We start from the raw sequence: 18,014 nt of genomic DNA on the forward strand, positions 1-18,014 counted from the left end.
TTGTCTGCAGAAGTCAGAAGTGTTCAGCCTTTCTCAGGTTTGTCCACCTAACAATGAGCACTGATTGCTGCTGGAGTCCGAGTTCTGCTGGACAGGGCCGGTCCTAGGATATGTGGGGCCCCAGGCAGAATAGGAATATGTGAGGCCCCTAAGCAGAGACCACGCGGAATCGGATCGGGCCGGCTAAAGAAAGTTTTTTTGTTTTTTTTTATAATTAAAATTAAACCAAACTGCACACCCTTGACTGGGTTTTGTCAATGGTTGTTAGCTGTTTAAGCTAAATGAGCAACAACAATAAATTATTTTCTTTTCACCTTTTTGCGTTGACCAATAAGTAGCTCTTTCACACACATTTGCATACAATCACAAATGGAATGCAGGACCATTGCTCTTTGTGCTCTGCAGAGAGGCCATATTTTGAATGATCATGTAACCTGAACACCTTTTTGACCCACAGACAGGCATAATGTGAAAGTTGTCCTGCCTTCATCCTCAACTCCGAAGTGCTCAACTGTAGCCTGTTATAAACACCTGGAGGCGACAGTACAAAGGGTGCATCATCCAAGAGTAATATGCTGTGAAATGAAATACAGAAACACACATGCTGAAAATAGCTAGCCCTCTTGAGGAAAGCAAGATTAATTAAAGCATGTGAAATATAAACAGGAACAAAATCACTGCATTGTTTTACCCTAACATAAGGACCACTGGAATTATGTGGCAGGGTGAGTAAATTATGCGGCATGAAAATGCAAATTATGCGGCATAATCCGATGATGGATTATGTGGCAAATGCGTCAAATGCATAATTGTGCAGAAATCGCTGCACAATCTCATTATTCCAGTGGCCCTGCCTAACATGAAGCATCAGACTGGGAAAGAAAGTAGGCCCCAGTACCAAAATAAAAGGGGCCCCCATTAGTGAGTTAGTTAGAAAAGTGTCTCATGTTTGCAAACTAGGGCAGTTTTAAACTTGTAAAGCCCTGCTGTATAAGTTTTTTGTAAGGTATGGAAGACTGCACTTGTAGGAAGGTAGATCCCTGACTATGGTTGCCCCCAACTTTTTGCCTGGTGTTTTGCTGGTTTTCTGACTTAGTTGACCTGGGGCCCTGCTATTCAGGACCCCAGGCCTACTGCTCTCTCTGTAAAATGGATTCCATGTACCTTAGGTACATATCTAATTGGATACTGAGTCACCTTATCAGTCCCTGTACAGTGTACCTTAGGTACCCAGGGTATAGGTGTACCCAGGGCCTACCAGGGGCTGCAGCATGTATTATGCCACCCCTGGCTGGCCATCCAAATCTGACACAACTGGCTGCTTGACAGCTGGGGCAAGGTGGTGTACTCACCCTTTGCTTTAGATATAGTATACCTATATCTAACCCTAAAATGGACACACAGATCTCCTATCAGTCACTCCTATGGCAGGCCTTGACAATCCTGAAGGCAGAGTGCTTGGAATCGTGTGAGATAGTGCTCTGGCATGAGCTGAGCCTGTCTGCGGCTTTCGGGATCCATCCCTTAGCCGTTTCCATGATATCGCATACCATATACTCTTAAGTGCATTATAATCCTCGCGGTTATATGCCAACTCTGGTATCGCTTTATCAAAACATGTCGAGTAAGGTGTCATACGAATTGGAATACTAACCCCTCGCCAATTCTGGCGACGGGGTTAGCATTCCACCCTTCTAGAGGGACACAACATGGATGTAACCTGTAACCCCGGTTAAAGTCAGACAGAGCCTCAGCTCCACAAAATGGATGCTGCCACTGAGACACAAGTCTGCCCTCCTGCTGCTGGGAGTCCTCCCAGAGCAGGAGGCAAGGACAAAGGGTTTCCTGCCAGGGGCGGTGCCAGCACCGTCCCAGACAGGGTTTTGTGTATTCCAGGTAGATAGGGCTACAGAGGAAGGTGACTGCAAGTGGCACCCCGGTGCTCACTGTGCATAGGCCGGCTTGAACCAGTTCCAGGGGCACACCAGCCCCTGAGCTGGGGAAAGCCCGCCAAAGGAGAGGGGTGTAACCACCCCCCTCCTAGTCCCACCCATAGGGCAGGACTTAGTCGCGTGCCAGCCCCCTTTTCCAAGATAAAGGTAGGAGCAGGCCCCCTTCCAAATCAGATCATCTTTGGAATCAAGACACGACTTTCTACGAAAGGACATCAAGATTTCTTCTTCAAGATTCTCCCTTGTGACTAAGGAGTAGTCACCCTGCATCCGCAGGCACCATCTTAAGAACACTGCGGTCTTCTGCAAGTCCTTCCTCCGGAATCTGACTGCCCAGCTCGACGAGAACCGGCTTCCCTGGCACCTCTGACCTCTACCCACCTCTACAGCTAAGCTGAGAACCGTGGGTGCGAGGAGACCTCGAGGGACCGGCCATCTTCAAGACTGCACGACTTCTTTCCAGCACGACCGCCGAGGGATCCTCTGGTGAGTGCTTTTGGGTCCGAGAAGCCCCGACCCTGAGCAGCCCCAGCACCGAAGTTCAGCCTCCCAGCATCTCCACGATCTGCGTGGGGCCCTTCTGCTTTTTGCTGCTCACCGCGTTGTTTGGCTACTAGCCTGCTGGCTTGTGGCCTTCTTAACGACGCCCGACAACATCACTGTTGCTGGTCTGGTTGCTCCAGACTGGCCCTTGCTCCCTTCCAAGAGAGGAGCACCCCGGACCCTCCTGGTCCACTCCAGACGCCATTTTAGGTCCACCGCGTGGGCTTGAATTTGCCAAGACTTGTTGCCCCAATCCTGGGTCCAGCGACGTCGAGAGCATCATCCATCGTGGGACAGCTCGTACCTCCATCCTGGTCGCCGACAACGCCTCCTGGTCCGTGAGACTACAGAGCCCAGCGCCGCCCACTCACCTAGTCGAGGTGACTACCATCCGGTGCCCTCCTGGTGCCACCTGACTACTGGCTAGTAGTCACAAACTTGGTCCCCTCTGCTTTCAGGTGTCATCTATCTTCGATCCAGGCTTGGATCACCCAAACAATCTTCACTGGTCGCCTGCCAGCAACTCCTTTCCTTCAGGCTCCTGGTTCGTCAACAGAGAATCCCGACGTCTTTTCAGACCTATGCAGCTGCAGCCCCTGGGCTAGGTAACTTCGGCATTTCGGTGCCTCAGCATAGCCTCACTATCCAAGGGTCCAGATCCACTTTCGTTTTTGACCTACCTAGTCGGGTTCGCCCGAGAACACTAACTTTGTGAATTCTAGTTTCCATAGACTTTGTCCCGCATCCCGCGTGAGAGTGCACACTCTGCACCCGAGTTCCCTAGGCCTCCTGCTAGTAATCTAAAGGTTCAGTAGTCCAGCCCTAGCGATCCCAAAGCCTCTGAGAATCGTTACTTACCTGCTAGTAATTCGCATTCCACTTTTGTAGTATATGGTTTTTCGTGCCCCTCGGGCATTTGTGTAAATTGTGCGACTTGAAGTATTTTTATAAGAGTTTTGTTGTGTGCTTAGCTCCCTGTCTCATAAAGAGCCAGGGTAGTCTTGTTATAAATAAATACACTGTTTATTTTCATAACAACTTGTGTGGTGTCCTTTCACTGGGTGTTCAAGGGGTAATGTGATGGTAAAACAGCTGGCTTAACACACCCTCTAGAGTCTTAGCCTTAGACTGCTCGTATCCATGCTACTAGGATAGCTGGTCTATAAGGTTGACTTACAACCAATCATCAATAAGGGTTGTTTGGACTGATACATAGTGATCACTAGAATAGTGAGCACTGCATATCAGGCCAACTTCTCACATTGGTGAGCAGCGGTTGGGATTTGAGCTTGCTGTTGTTTTACCACACATATCCTAAGAATATCTTGTGAAAGATCACATAAGTACTAAAGGTACATATAACTTAGCTTAGAATACTCTGAGTTCTACTGAACCAGCTGTTGTAGCCCCTAGGGCCTAGCACACCCTAAACTACAACTCTAGCAAGGGATCAGTAGGTAAACATATAGTGTAGGTAAGTGCACCACTTACACCTCACTAGAAAAGCATGTCTACCCATGGAGAGTCTTCAGAGACTCCCCTTGTGGTTATTGACCCTCCACAGGTCAACTCAAGATATGCAGCTCTCAATTTCCAGGAGTTGAGACACTTGTGTACCTCCAGGAAATTGAAACAGGGGGCTAACCCCACCACTCCCTTTCTGTTGGGTCTCTTAGAGACTTATGATGCTAGGAAAGCATCTCAGGGAGATGGGAATATGCCAGCCTTAGAAGGGCACCTTGGTGATCCAGACCTCCACAACACTGTAAATGCAGTTGAGGAGGAGGACCCTGAGGAGCTCTCTGGGGATGAGGTAGACAAAGGTCTTGAGGTAGTCAGAAGGCTAACTAGGGCCAACATAGACTTGCTTGGGCTAGGATCTGGGGGACCCCCAGTACTGACCCTAAGTAGGCCTAACCTTGGAGTTAGGAGAGATAGATCTCTTTCAAGGGACTCCAATAGATCTCTGCACTCTAATGCCTCTTCTCAGAGGAGAAGGAACTCTCCCCAGAGGAGATTGACTTCCCCTCAGAGAAGGGAGCATGAAGCTAGGATGAGGCAGGCTACTCTGAGGATTGAAAGGGAAGAACTTGCCCTGGCCAAAGAGAAGCTTGCCTTTGCTAGAGAGCAGCAGATGAGTGGGTTAGCTCCCACTGGTGGCAGCAATCTCCCAAGAGATAGAGAGAAGGGTTTAGACACTAAACACCTGACAAAAATAGTGCCCCCCTTTAAGCAAGGGGATGACATCCAGAAATGGATGGCTGCTTTGGAGAGGGCCTGCACTGTGCAGGGCATTCCCCAAAGTCAGTGGGCAGCTATACTGTGGCGCTCCTTTGATGGCAAAGGTAGAGATAAGCTCCTCACTACAAGAGTGGAGGATGCTAACAATTACCAAGTCCTGAAAAATACACTGGTTGATGGGTTTGGCTTAACCACTGAGCAGTACAGGTTGCTGTTCAGGGATACCCAGAAAACTCAGTCTCAGGATTGGGCTGACTTTGTTGATTGTGCCACTAAGGCTTTGGAAGGCTGGCTACTGGGGAGCAAGGTTACTGACTTCACAGGATTGTATAATCTTATTATGAGAGAGCAAGTCTTAAATAATTGTCAGAACCAGTTATTACACCAGCACCTGGTAGACTCTGATCTGACCTCTCCACAAGAATTGGGTAAGAGGGCAGACAAATGGGTCAGAACCAGGATTAGGCCCAAGAACCAAGGTGGTGACCAGAAAAAGGAATCAACCAAGCCTCAAGAGAAGGGTGGGAATAAATCTGCAGATCAAACCACATCAGGGCCCCAAAAATCCTCTGAGGGGGGTGGGTCCCAGAATCCTTCTAATAACCAAAAGAAACCTTATTGTTATCCCTGTAAACAGGTGGGTCATTTGAAAACTGACAGCAGTTGCCCAAAGAATAACAATAAGGAGAACATACCCCCAAGTAACATTCCCAAACCTCCTGTTACTACTAGTAGTAATCCCCCAGGTGGTGGGAGTGCCCCCAAGAATTTGGGTGCATTTACTTTGGGAGTTCCTGGGGACTCTGGCCTAACCAGGTCCCCAAACTTAGATACTCTTGTCTGTGAGACTGGCATGGGGTTTGCCAACTTCACAACTTGTCCCAACACTTTGGGCAAGTACAGACAGGAGCCCCTCATCAATGGTATAAAAGTTGAGGCCTATAGAGATACAGGGGCTAGCATCACTATGGTGACTGAGAGTCTAGTCCCCTCAAGGCAACTTTTACCTGGTGCCACATACCAGGTGACCAATATTGATGGAGTACAGAGAGATCATCCCATGGCAGTGGTCAATCTCAGCTGGGGAGGTGTCACTGGCCACAAGAGAGTGGCAGTGTCACCAAACTTGCCTGTAGATTGCCTACTGGGGAATGATTTAGAGCTCTCAGCCTGGGCTGAAGTAGAGCAAGAAACCCATTCTAAAATGGTAAACATCCATGGTAAGGTTAGTGGGGCAGTGATAGCCACAGCCCCAGTCCAAGATATCCTCCCTGAACAGGTCAGGAGGGCTGTGCCAGTCACAGCCCAATCTCAGACAACTTCCTTCACAGAACAGGTTGTCAAGGCTGTGATGGTCACAGCCCATACCCAAACTGAGCCCCCTCCTGAAAAGGTCGGGAGAGTTGTGATGGCCACAGCTCAAACTCAGACAGATGATAGTGTTGTGAAGCCTGAAACTATGGATCACTCCACTCAGACAGAGAGCATTGAGGAGGAAGAGAAATCTCCCTCCCACCAGACTTTAGGAAAGGGTCAGCCTCCTCAGGGAACTGATCTGACCCCTTGTGAAGAAACTGCCACAGAGGTAGTCAGGCCTAGCCTGGCAGAACCCCTGATGTCAGTGGACCCTTCCAAGGTGGGACCCAGTCTGGAGCAGGTAACCTGCCCCTCTCTACCCTGCCTCAGTCAGCCCAGGGCTGTAGAGGTCAGGGCGGCCAGTGTTGGACCCCAAAGGGCCCCCTGTCCAAAAGAACCCTCCAATCAGCAGATTAAGGGCACTGAAGCTAGTAGTCCTAGCCAAGTGAAAATAAAACCAACTCCTGAGGGATCCCCCTTAAATTTAGTTAGGGACCTCCCACAGATGGACACTGTTGGGCACAGCCAGACCTGGGACCTAAGGGCCCCAAACCTGACCTGTCCCTCCAGTAAGCCAAACAGAGGGACCCAACCTCCAGCTGTAGGTAGCCAGAGGTTGACCCTGAGAGCCCAAAACAACTCAGTCTTGGAAAGAAAGGCCTCTATGGTGGAAAATGATTGGAGGAAGCTGAGCCCAAAATTAGTGGAGCCTCACTTCAGTACTCCATTTCAGCACCAGCCTTTTCCTTTGCCAAAACACACCACAGGTAGAGATTCCCTATGGTGGAGACCCTCAGATACCCTTAGGGTGAGGGATTGCTTAGTGGACCATGAGATAGGGGGTAACCATGCCAGTGCTGGTACTTCCTTATATGGCCACTCAGGCAATATAGGCTTACCTGGCAAGGATAGCCTTATCTCCTTTCGTTTGGGGGGGGGGGGGTTATGTAGGAAGGTAGATCCCTGACTATGGTTGCCCCCAACTTTTTGCCTGGTGTTTTGCTGGTTTTCTGACTTAGTTGACCTGGGGCCCTGCTATTCAGGACCCCAGGCCTACTGCTCTCTCTGTAAAATGGATTCCATGTACCTTAGGTACATATCTAATTGGATACTGAGTCACCTTATCGGTCCCTGTACAGTGTACCTTAGGTACCCAGGGTATAGGTGTACCCAGGGGCTGCAGCATGTATTATGCCACCTCTGGCTGGCCATCCAAATCTGACACAACTGGCTGCACGACAGCTGGGGCAAGGTGGTGTAATCACCCTTTGCTTTAGATATAGTATACCTATATCTAACCCTAAAATGGACACACAGATCTCCTATCAGTCACTCCTATGGCAGGCCTTGACAATCCTGAAGGCAGAGTGCTTGGAATCGTGTGAAATAGTGCTCTGGCATGAGCTGAGCCTGTCTGCGGCTTTCGGGATCCATCCCTTAGCCGTTTCCATGATATCGCATACCATATACTCTTAAGTGCATTATAATCCTCGCGGTTATATGCCAACTCTGGTATCGCTTTATCAAAACATGTCGAGTAAGGTGTCATACAAATTGGAATACTAACCCCTCGCCAATTCTGGCGACGGGGTTAGCATTCCACCCTTCTAGAGGGACACGACATGGATGTAACCTGTAACCCCGGTTAAAGTCAGACAGAGCCTTAGCATCCACAAAATGGATGCTGCCACCGAGACACAAGTCTGCCCTCCTGCTGCTGGGAGTCCTCCCAGAGCAGGAGGCAAGGACAAAGGGTTTCCTGCCAGGGGCGGTGCCAGCACCGTCCCAGACAGGGTTTTGTGTATTCCAGGTAGGCAGGGCTACAGAGGAAGGTGACTGCAAGTGGCACCCCGGTGCTCACTGTGCATAGGCCGGCTTGAACCAGTTCCAGGGGCACACCAGCCCCTGAGCTGGGGAAAGCCCGCCAAAGGAGAGGGGTGTAACCACCCCCCTCCTGGTCCCACCCATAGGGCAGGACTTAGTCACGTGCCAGCCCCCTTTTCCAAGATAAAGGTAGGAGCAGGCCCCCTTCCAAATCAGATCATCTTTGGAATCAAGACACGACTTTCTACGAAAGGACATCAAGATTTCTTCTTCAAGATTCTCCCTTGTGGCTAAGGAGTAGTCACCCTGCATCCGCAGGCACCATCTTAAGAACACTGCGGTCTGCTGCAAGTCCTTCCTCCGGAATCTGACTGCCCAGCTCGACGAGAACCGGCTTCCCTGGCACCTCTGACCTCTACCCACCTCTACAGCTAAGCTGAGAACCGTGGGTGCGACGAGACCTCGAGGGACCGGCCATCTTCAAGACTGCACGACTTCTTTCCAGCACGACCGCCGAGGGATCCTCTGGTGAGTGCTTTGGGGTCCGAGAAGCCCCAACCCTGAGCAGCCCCAGCACCGAAGTTCAGCCTCCCAGCATCTCCACGATCTGCGTGGGGCCCTTCTGCTTTTTGCTGCTCACCGCGTTGTTTGGCTACTAGCCCGCTGGCTTGTGGCCTTCTTAACGACGCCCGACGACATCACTGTTGCTGGTCTGGTTGCTCCAGACTGGCCCTTGCTCCCTTCCAAGAGAGGAGCACCCCGGACCCTCCTGGTCCACTCCAGACGCCATTTTAGGTCCACTGCGTGGGCTTGAATTTGCCAAGACTTGTTGCCCCAATCCTGGGTCCAGCGACGTCGAGAGCATCATCCATCGTGGGACAGCTCGTACCTCCATCCTGGTCGCCGACAACGCCTCCTGGTCCGTGAGACTACAGAGCCCAGCGCCGCCCACTCACCTAGTCGAGGTGACTACCATCCGGTGCCCTCCTGGTGCCACCTGACTACTGGCTAGTAGTCACGAACTTGGTCCCCTCTGCTTTCAGGTGTCATCTATCTTCGATCCAGGCTTGGATCACCCGAACAATCTTCACTGGTCGCCTGCCAGCAACTCCTTTCCTTCAGGCTCCTGGTTCGTCAACGGAGAATCCCGACGTCTTTTCAGACCTATGCAGCTGCAGCCCCTGGGCTAGGTAACTTCGGCATTTCGGTTCCCCAGCATAGCCTCACTATCCAAGGGTCCAGATCCACTTTCGTTTTTGACCTACCTAGTCGGGTTCGCCCGAGAACACTAACTTTGTGAATTCTAGTTTCCATAGACTTTGTCCCGCATCCCGCGTGAGAGTGCACACTCTGCACCCGAGTTCCCTAGGCCTCCTGCTAGTAATCTAAAGGTTCAGTAGTCCAGCCCTAGCGATCCCAAAGCCTCTGAGAATCGTTACTTACCTGCTAGTAATTCGCATTCCACTTTTGTAGTATATGGTTTTTCGTGCCCCTCAGGCATTTGTGTAAATTGTGCGACTTGAAGTATTTTTATAAGAGTTTTGTTGTGTGCTTAGCTCCCTGTCTCATAAAGAGCCAGGGTAGTCTTGTTATAAATAAATACACTGTTTATTTTCATAACAACTTGTGTGGTGTCCTTTCACTGGGTGTTCAAGGGGTAATGTGATGGTAAAACAGCTGGCTTAACACGCCCTCTAGAGTCTTAGCCTTAGACTGCTCGTATCCATGCTACTAGAATAGCTGGTCTATAAGGTTGACTTACAACCAATCATCAATAAGGGTTGTTTGGACTGATACATAGTGATCACTAGAATAGTGAGCACTGCATATCAGGCCAACTTCTCACAACACTGATTTTAGTTTTCTGCAGGCAATAAAAGCTTTAATATCATGAAAATCAATAGTAAAAACTGGCTCACCTGACCATAAAGCAGGTCAACAACTAGCCAAAAAAATGGCCAACATACTGACCTGACAGCAGGACTTTAAGTGGGATGAAAAAACTAGGGGGGTCTTTCAAAGGGGCATGGCTAATGTAGTTAAGGCAGTCGCTTAAAAAAGTGTAAGCTATATAAATCTGTACTTAGCATAGTGCGCCGCCGACCTGGTATTTTGCTGCTTCTGTCATTGCCTCCAGATAAATATTACAACAAGTAAAATTACACCTATAACATGCCAGTACTATTGGCTTTGTCAGTGATTATCAGTTGCATACGATAAATAAGCAACATCTATGGCTTCCTTGTATATAATATCGAAAATGCTCCAGTTCTGACATGATGAGACTGTGAAAGAACTATACCGAGTGTTGTTGAAGTTGCATTAAAGGCAGCAGAGAGTTGTGCTGCTGCAGAGTTAAGATTTGTGTTTTCACTCTGAGGATGACTGCAAAAATGGAGAGCAGCCCGTCTCATCACCTGCTTTTCTGAACTTTCATTTGTTTTGCAGACACTAGATTAATGTTTTTGCAGGAAAAGTTAAGGCCCCTTTTCAAAGTCCATATTAATTTAATACCAGGTCTAAGACTCGAGTAACCCAGCAGACTTTAAACTCTGTTCCATCCACTTTTGCATGCTGATACTGCTCCTCTGCATGCACCTCTTGTCTAGTTGCCATACTCACACCTATCTGCTCCACCCCCCCCACTCCCCACTTTATTCTGTTTATCTTAACCCTGTTATTCACCCCCTGCTCCCTTTCCACTTGTCCTAGTGAGGAGTTTCCATTGTGATGCGCCGCTATTCTTTTGCTCTGCGCCAGCAGGATATTCTGCCTTTCATTCATACAGGGGCAGGGCGCACTTCCCAGGCAAGGGAACTTCAATTAACTTTTTAATCACTGTCATCGACATGCAGATGCAGCCATTAGGCCCACAGAGAGAGAACTGCAGGGGAGACTGATAAAAAAAAGAAGAAATGTAATCTCTTAGGGGGCCCCCTGGGCCTCGGAACTCTGGAGTCCTTAAAGGCGCGAGGCCCCAAGGCTGCCAGCAGCTACGGGGGCCCTGGACAGCTGCCCATGCTGCCCATGCCTAGCGCCGGCCCTGCTGCTGGAAGCTGCTGCTGAGTCGAAGGGCCCGAGTATCTTCATGCGATCTGCATTGGAACCGTTCACATGCCACATTTATGATGAGATGTGGGCAACTCTGCACGGAAACCTGTAGGCTGCGCTGGCGCCAGCTGCAAGCACTGCGCCGTGGTACCTGCTGACGTCACTGGTCATGGTTACGCGAAAAACGTCACGTTTGCGTAATGCTTAAGAGGATTTATCATTGTGTATTGGCAAGTAAGTGTGTGCCCCATGCACACCCTCCAGGACCACTCTGGACACACACGCACCCACCCGGGGCTCAATCAGCAACATGCATCCCTTTCAAGGGAGTTTCATGTTTTGCCCATGGAACCATGGTGCTGTTCACTAAGTATGGGCGTTTCGATCCCTCTGAGTTGGGATCATTCGCGGTGCGCGAATTCGCACGAAATGTCAAAAAAATCTGCGAATTCGCGAATTTTCCCGCAAACTCGCGGATTTTTGTGCCATTTGCACAAATATGTGACCACGTGTGCCTGTAACTTTGCCAGCGCGCCAAAAGGCGCTGAGGTCCCTTGAGTGAGCTGGCCATTATAGTGGGGACGGGCGGGAAGATGTTTCATTCTGCTAGTGTGTGGTGGATGGGGCCAAACGGGCGGGGCTTCTATGTGAGTTCAAATGCATCTTGTTTATAAAGGGTCAGAGACCGAGCAGAGCAGCAGATGAGGAGAAAGCAGCCTCCTGGTCACAGGAGCTACACGGGGATGGCGCTCGGGAAACTCATGGATGCAAAAATACGTTTGGCACAGGACCCCAGAATCCTTCAGATGTCCAAGATAGCTCTGCTGCGCGTGTTGGTGCAAATCCATTCTGATCCTGCTCAGTGGGTACAGGCGCATGCAGCTGCTGCTGCTGGACAATGTCCCATCTCATACTAAACTGCCCTGTACAGGCATATGCTGGCGCTGGGCAGTAGGGTGCACTGGCATGCGGGTGCTGCACGCCTGGTACATGCGCATACCGGTGCCAGGGGAGACACATGTTTATTGGTGCTGTGTATCAAGTTATGACTTTACATTTTGACTGCACCAGACGGTGGAACCACCTACACGGATCAGGAGCATCCAGGCACCAGACTTCATGGTGCAAGAGCATAATGGTGCTGTGCGGTACAGGTATATATGTACTGGGGGCAGGGGGGCACTTAGCACAATGTGTGCTCACACCCAGAGGGCACCCAGGCAATTGAGCACGTCACACTGAGAGGGCTCCAGGGAAGTTCAGCAGCACGGGGGCTCACACCCACAGGGCTCCCGGGCAGTTTAGCAGCGCCACCCTCTGGTTCACCACTGCCACCCTCTGGTTCACCACTGTCACCCTCTGGTTCACCACTGTCACCCTCTGGTTCACCACTGCCACACTCTGGTTCACCACTGCCACCCTCTGGTTCACCACTGCCACCCTCTGGTTCACCACTGCCACCCTCTGGTTCATCACTGCCACCCTCTGGTTCATCACTGTCACCCTCTGGTTCATCACTGTCACCCTCTGGTTCATCACTGTCACCCTCTGGTTCATCACTGTCACCCTCTGGTTCATCACTGTCACCCTCTGGTTCATCACTGTCACCCTCTGGTTCATCACTGTCACCCTCTGGTTCATCACTGTCACCCTCTGGTTCATCACTGTCACCCTCTGGTTCATCACAGCACCCTCTGGTTCACCACTGCTTCACCACTGCCACCCTCTGGTTCATCACTGCCACCCTCTGGTTCACCACTGCCACCCTCTGGTTCACCACTGCCACCCTCTGGTTCACCACTGCCACCCTCTGGTTCACCACTGCACCCTCTGGTTCACTGCTTCACCACTGCCACCCTCTGGTTCATCACTGTCACCCTCTGGTTCATCACTGTCACCCTCTGGTTCATCACTGTCACCCTCTGGTTCATCACAGCACCCTCTGGTTCACCACTGCTTCACCACTGCCACCCTCTGGTTCATCACTGCCACCCTCTGGTTCACCACTGCCACCCTCTGGTTCACCACTGCCACCCTCTGGTTCACCACTGCACCCTCTGGTTCACTGCTTCACCACTGCCACCCTCTGGTTCATCACTGCCACCCTCTGGTTCACCACTGCCACCCTCTGGTTCACCACTGCCACCCTCTGGTTCACCACTGCCACGCTCTGGTTCACCACTACCACCCTCTGGTTCACCACTGTCACCCTCTGGTTCACCACTGCACCCTCTGGTTCACCACTGCACCCTCTGGTTCATCACTGCCACCCTCTGGTTCACCACTGCCACCCTCTGGTTCACCACTGCCACCCTCTGGTTCATCACTGCCACCCTCTGGTTCATCACTGCCACCCTCTGGTTCATCACTGCCACCCTCTGGTTCATCACTGCCACCCTCTGGTTCACCACTGTCACCCTCTGGTTCACCACTGCCACCCCCTGATTCACCACTGCCACCCTCTGGTTCACCACTGCCACCCTCTGGTTCACCACTGCCACCCTCTGGTTCACCACTGCCACCCTCTGGTTCACCACTGCCACCCTCTGGTTCACCACTGCCACCCTCTGGTTCACCACTGCCACCCTCTGGTTCACCACTGCCACCCTCTGGTTCATCACTGTCACCCTTCTGGTTCATCACTGTCACCCTTCTGGTTCATCACTGTCACCCTTCTGGTTCATCACTGTCACCCTCTGGTTCATCACTGTCACCCTCTGGTTCATCACTGTCACCCTCTGGTTCATCACTGTCACCCTCTGGTTCATCACTGCCACCCTCTGGTTCATCACTGCCACCCTCTGGTTCATCACTGCCACCCTCTGGTTCATCACTGTCACCCTCTGGTTCATCACAGCACCCTCTGGTTCACCACTGCTTCACCACTGCCACCCTCTGGTTCACCACTGCCACCCTCTGGTTCATCACTGTTACCCTCTGAATCACCACTGCCACCCTTTGGTTCATCACGCCACCCTCTGGTTCACCACTGCCACCCTCTGGTTCACCACTGCCACCCTCTGGTTCACCACTGCCACCCTCTGGTTCACCACTACCACCCTCTGGTTCAACACAGCACCCTCTGGTTCACCACTGTAGATTATGGGGAGAAAGCACACCTGCCCAGCCAGCCTCAACCGAGACAAATTAATTTGGGCTGGTTAATATGTTACTGAATTTGAGCTTCAAGTCCAGCACCTGCTTCCTTATCTGTAAGTGCTTCCTGTTGCGGTTTAATTTTTGTGACAGGGGCATTGTGCCATACTTGTAACTATTCTCTGACCCTGCTTCGGCGCCACTCAGGAAGCACTTACAGGGTTACAGCAGGTACCCAAGTTGAAGTTAATTTATTTGTAACCATTTTGGTTACAAAGAAATTAGCTTCAACTTGGGCACCTGCTGTAACCCTGTAAGTGCTTCCTGGAAAATATTCTTCCCGCTCGCGGATCCGCTGATTTTACCGCAATTTCGCGAGATTCGCGGATCGCAAAATTGCGGAAAATCCGCAAATTCCGCTAGCGGAACGAATTTTCGGCCCATACTTACTGTTCACCCTCTGTCCCTTGGTTGCGACTGTTTTCATTTGGCGCCGGGATTTCACGCAAAGGCAGGGGCGCACATTTGCATCACTTAGTGGCTCGTGACTTGTGTGCAATCCTGGTGGTGCTTGTTTATGTAAGGTTAGGTGGTCGACTTTAGTGTAATTTCGTAATCTGAATCCACATCTTATTTCTGTTAAGCAGTTAAAACCGCTTGTATATTGCGGCTTTTAATTGCCTCCTCCCGCCTTCGAGTTCTCCACATCAGCATCCAGGCAGTATTTTTACTATAAAAGGGCTTTTACTTTTGCGTTTGTGGCATGGACAGCTGCTGTTGATGGTCATGTTTGGTCCGAAGGCTTCCTGTGCTGGGAGAGAATGTGGCATAATGGCCAGAGCTGGCGATTAAGGGCCTGGGGAACCAGGTTTGATTCTCTGCGTCGTCTCAACATCCTGTGATTCTGGGCAAATCACTTAATCACTCTGTGCCTTAAAAAAAGTATTCCCTTGTTTGCAATAGGGCCCGTTGTATATTTGTAACGCTGCTGAAACCTGCTTCACAGTGAAACAGCACCCAGGCCCTCACGTCACAGCTATCCTTATTTTGAGCCTTTCATTCCCTCGGTTGCACCCGGTGCTTCATGATCGTAGTCTGAAGTGATCATCCTCATTTATACTGCCTGTCAGGTGCAATGTGCATTCAAACCAATCTGCGGACTTGCGGGAAAACAAACAAGCATTTGCAGTGCAATAGGTCTCGCATTTACACAAGTTTGATCTATTGGCATTTTAATGACAATGCCGTTTATTTATGTTTTGGTTTTTAAAACATAAATAAAAGGCATTGTCATTTACAATGTCAATAGCTTAAACTTGCGTAAATGCGAGACCTATTGCATTGCAAATGCTTGTTCTATTGCTGCAGGTAAATAACAAAGCCCAAGACTACAGTGGACACTTACGAGTCTGTTCTGATTGGCCACCACGCTTAAAGGATGCTGGGGGATGTAGTTTTTGTTTACTTAGCCCCACTATTGCTGTAATGTTATGCTATCCTCCAGTAACAGTTATCTAGACTTTCCATTATCTTTAAAAGTATATTATCGGAACGTGTTCAGTTTGAGTGCCATGGCGTTATTTTCAAACTGCAGCTCTTAGTTTAGATTTTGACCCATTGCTCAAACAAATGTTATACTCAGTTTTGTGTATGTTTCCAGTTATTACAAATCGGAAGGTAGTGGCCCTTATATATAACATGCGATTAAAGTGCACGTGGATGAATAAACCAGACACAGTGCAAAGTCGAGTAACCCAAGCTGCTTGTATATTATTAGGCATTCATGCTGCAAAGTAACAGCAACTCGGTCAAGAATGTTTGTACATCATCTCTTAAAACTTCCAGTGGCTACGTCTTGCAAAGAGTTTTCATGGACAAACAGAAATACATGTACCTCTGTGACAGTCCGTTTTTCACCTGTACAGATGTACTGTTTTTTTTTTTATTTCTTCATAGAAATGGCATGGAAGCGGAAGTGACATTGTTAGTGTTCGATTCTGGTCTTTTCTGGTTTGTTGAGCATGCCTCATTGCGGTTCACCGTGGCCTTTCCTCCCAGACATTGGTAGCTTTGTGACTATAAAAATGTGTCCAGTGCAGTGAGAATCTGATGACACTGTTCTGTTTTTCAGGCTTGGAGTAGAGGCGTCCGGGGAGTGCGCCTTCATCCAGTCACCCACCATCTCGCTGTCTCGGTGTGGGCTGCCAAGAAACTGGATCTGTACGAAGGAGCCCTACAAATCCTAGTGGATCAAGGAGACATCGACACACATCATCAAAACTAAATCAAGAACCCCCTGACAAACACATGCTTATGTTCCCTTTCTCCTTCCTTCATTCATCACTCTGTCCTTGGAGGCCAGAAATCTTGCGATTACCCTTCACAGGTTCTTAGTCCTAAAGAAGCATCTCCTCATTTGCCTCTCTAGGACGCCTCCGATGTCCCCCTTCATTGTTAGTGATTTCCTGCCCATGCTTAGATTTCTGCTTCATCACATCCACTTTTCTGCCTAATATTTGCAAAATTGATAAATGAGGATACACAATGTACAATGTGATTGCAACTGAAAAAGTCAAAATAAAGGACATGCAAATCCTGCAGCAATGATGAACCAGAGGGTTTGAACCAAATTATGTAGCAAGAAAAGGCAAAGTATGTGGTTTAGAATGTCGCGTTCTGTGGCTGTATTATTTTGCCATTTTAAAACATGGTCTTGCTTGGCAGAGATGTCACATCCTCAATAGCAGCTTAACACCTGAGGACAGTGACAGGCCTTTTCAACTGACGCACTAATGACAACAAGGGAGACTCGTTCCCAAAGTATAGAAGTACGGGCTACAAATGCATCAGGGCCCCAATAAAACAAATGTTGCAGCTTACCGTGAAGTAGTGTGGCTCACTGGTTAGAGGCGGCAGACCCGAGAGCAGAGGACGGCCCGGGACCAGGGTTCGATTCCCGGCGCGGCAGGTTTCTGGACCAGGGTCAGCGGACTCGATAATTCTCTCGCCTCGGTGCCCACTCTGATCAGCGTTCACACTCGGCAACTCTGGGCATTAGCTTGCCTCATCTTCACTAACGGCCCCACCAGACCGCCGGGGATGCCTGGTCTCACCCTGGAGATACCCATTAAGGGACCATCTCTCAGGGAAGCCAGGAAGGGTTTCGCAGCGGTCGAAGCGCCTTGGGACCCTACGGGTAAGTAGTGCGCTATATAAATGCCTATACATACATACATACCGGCACAAGAGTCAATATAGTCAGAACCACTTTACAGGCACACTCTGTAAACAAGCGTGCGCGCCTCGCGCTGACAAGAGCAGCAGGGGGAGGGATGGGAGGAGGGGGCCTGCACCGGTTTCCCTTGCAGGAGCGAGCAGGAACCATCTGTTAATTACAAACAGATGGTTTCAAAGCTCACTCCCGCAAGGGAATTGCCAAACGTGCATGTGTTGCCATTCAAAGCAATGCAATGCTTGCACGTTTTTGGCAGAAAAAGGGAATTGATTGCTAAAGGTCTCTTATGCAACGCATGCGTGCTGCGTAGGCGAGACCTAAAAACTACCGACCCCCCCCTCCCTGAGCCCTAATTCTGACCCCACCTCTAAAAACTCACCCCCAAACCCAGCCCTAGTCCATAAAACTAACCTGACCCCTTCTCCCGCCCTGAGCCCTAAAACCTTGCCCTCTTTTAAAAAGCCTGCCCGACCCCCAACCCTGAATCCTAAAACCTACTGCCACCCTTAAAAACTACTCCCCGAAACCTGGCCCCAGGCCTTAAAACGACCCCACCCCTCCCTGAGTCCTAAAACCCTGACCCCATTTCAAAAACTACCCCGGCCACCCCCCACGCTCTGAGCCCCAAAACCTGTCTCAACCCCTAAACATTACCCCCCCTCAACCTAGCCTCAGCCCCACTTACCTGCTTGTGTCCGGAGCTTCCTGTACAGGTG

General features: G+C 50.1%; 1 protein-coding gene across 1 annotated transcript in view; it reads left to right on the plus strand.

The window, feature by feature from the left end:
• Positions 1-16,674, plus strand: part of LOC144828318 (C-type lectin domain family 2 member D-like) — a 99,529-nt gene extending 82,855 nt beyond the window's left edge. The window contains exon 5 of the mRNA XM_078686408.1: positions 16,195-16,674. Coding sequence (XP_078542534.1) covers positions 16,195-16,309 — 115 coding nt within the window. The 3' untranslated portion in view covers positions 16,310-16,674. The remainder of the gene's footprint in view (positions 1-16,194) is intronic.
• Positions 16,675-18,014: the final 1,340 nt, after the last annotated feature.

This window comes from Lissotriton helveticus, chromosome 4_1, assembly GCF_964261635.1.
Source record: "Lissotriton helveticus chromosome 4_1, aLisHel1.1, whole genome shotgun sequence".
NCBI lineage: Eukaryota > Metazoa > Chordata > Amphibia > Caudata > Salamandridae > Lissotriton > Lissotriton helveticus.